Consider the following 2,085-nt stretch of genomic DNA (forward strand, 5'->3'; position numbering starts at 1 on the left):
CTCTTTCAATGGTAAAATTTTGGTGAACGTGGTGGTTGTGCAAGTAGTTTGATAAGTGTTTGGGAAGGAGTTGGGTTCTTTTTATTTTTCTCAGTATTTCAGAGTAACTCCATCTCCTTGAGCACGCTTTCTGTGACAATGCCATCGGGATTAACCTGGTGCACAGCTCATAACAAATGGAATCTCCAAACTGTTAAAATGTGTGAAATCAACTGTGTGCTTTTTTTGTTCTTTGGATGTTGTATGATTGAAAATGACCGTTTCTAAAGACAACATTTTTATCTCATCCTCTGTGGCCTTGACATTAAAACCAGACAAAAATTAAGCATGTTGTCACCAACCTTGTACATGAAAATTCAGATCACTGTGAAACAGGAATGGACTTTTTTTCCTCTGTGGAAGCCCATGTGAGAGGGTGATTTATGTCCTGACCTGGTCATTTCCCCCCCTACTTCTTTTCTTTCACACATGTTCTTGCCTGTAGACTTCATGGAATGTTAATGTGGTTCTTTCCAGGACAATCAATTGGTCATTAATTGACTTGTAACTGTATTTGAATGTAATAAAGAAATAAGACTCCTTTAATACTTTTTATACTTTTGGAGATGTTTTTAAATATTATTTAATTGTTTGGGGGGGGTTATAGCTTTATGCAAACAAATTTTGTGTGGCTGTTGCAGTTAAAATGAACTGGTTTACTGCTTTTGGAAGCACTGCAGATCACAAACTGAGAATGCCTACGTGTATGTTTGTCTTTAAGGCCATGGTAGGTGACGAGTGTGTAGGTGCCATCGTCTGCAAGCTGGATATGCACAAAAAGATGTTCCGCAGAGGTTATATAGCCATGTTAGCAGTGGATTCCAAATACAGAAGAAAAGGAATTGGTAAGAATAGCCTTTTTTGTTATTTCATACTTAAATCCTGTAGGTTGGGATAACCGTAGCTGTCAAAGATTTAAGCAGAACTGAATTTCTACTTGTGGTGGTTTGTCTGTCATCCCGCCTGACTCGGTCAGACAAGCTCCCCGGTGGCTTTATTTTGTTAAAATAACCTGCAGTGCCTGATGAGATTTGTATCTGGGATATGATACAGCTAAAAAGAAAGGCAGTCAGCAGCCCCTTACCTCTGCCAATTACCACATAACACAGCGGGGTTTGCTCGACGGTTTTATATGTGCCCTCATCGCCGCTATGTCTGTAGACATAGACTGTCTTTTTTCACTGAAATTATCCTCTGGCTTTCCCCTGTCCATTATGCATGTATTGTCCGTTGGGGAGAGTATCTGTAGCTCATTGTTGTATTAATAAGTGAGGAAAAATAGTTGTGTATTGCTCTTTGAATGGCTGAAAGGGAGATCTGTTTTGCTGGGAAGGTGCATGATAAAAGAAGTCGCTCCTGGCAGGGAGCTGGCCCTCCTTCGTTAACCAGTTTTGCCCTGATGAAGGGATTTTCATTCTAACACCAGTTATCCGAGCTGGCTTAGTTAAAGATCTGCTCTTATGGAACTTAAATTTTTTAGTGTTGGTTATTGTGAAATTACATTTTGTAGTGTATTTTTAACTTAAAATGTAGACATCGCCTTTAAAGCCTAGAGCTGTGCTTCACCACTCATTCACACCAAGCAGCTCATACCTCTGCGATTAAAGTCAGAAAATCCCTTGCGATGGAGAAATACAGTGATATATTGCTGAATGGTGCCATTGTGTTTATTCTCCTCTTCAAAACAAGCAAGAAAAACCCTCCAAAAACTTGAAGCGCTGTGTATTCTCATGACTGTTCAAGCCTGAGCAGATTTTTTTCTCCTCCAGTGCAATTCCGAAGCCATTGTTGGTTTCTCTAGTGGAGCAGAGGATGCTGAGAACTGACTGTCTCTCCTTTCCTTTTAGCTGAGTCATGAAGGAGCCTGCCATAATTTAATTGCAGGTGCTTGGATTCATAAGTAGATAACAACTAATGCTGCTGTTATGAAAATCTCTGCAAGCTTTTTCCCTCGCTCTAGTCAGTTCACTATTTTAGATTTGTATAAATAGAATTTATATTTTAAGCCTTCCTTACTTTAGCCTTATGTATGTTATCTTTTCCCTA

The 2,085-nt window shown here is 39.4% G+C and overlaps 1 protein-coding gene across 1 annotated transcript in view; it reads left to right on the forward strand.

Annotated features, from left to right (window-relative positions):
- Positions 1-2,085, forward strand: part of NAA30 (N(alpha)-acetyltransferase 30, NatC catalytic subunit) — a gene marked incomplete at its 5' end in the record, with an annotated part of 17,750 nt that overhangs the window by 6,680 nt on the left and 8,985 nt on the right. The window contains one exon of the mRNA XM_010143578.1: positions 761-884. Coding sequence (XP_010141880.1) covers positions 761-884 — 124 coding nt within the window. The remainder of the gene's footprint in view (positions 1-760; positions 885-2,085) is intronic.

The sequence above is a fragment of the Buceros rhinoceros genome, unplaced genomic scaffold (genome assembly GCF_000710305.1).
Source record: "Buceros rhinoceros silvestris isolate BGI_N320 unplaced genomic scaffold, ASM71030v1 scaffold4789, whole genome shotgun sequence".
Lineage (NCBI taxonomy): Eukaryota > Metazoa > Chordata > Aves > Bucerotiformes > Bucerotidae > Buceros > Buceros rhinoceros.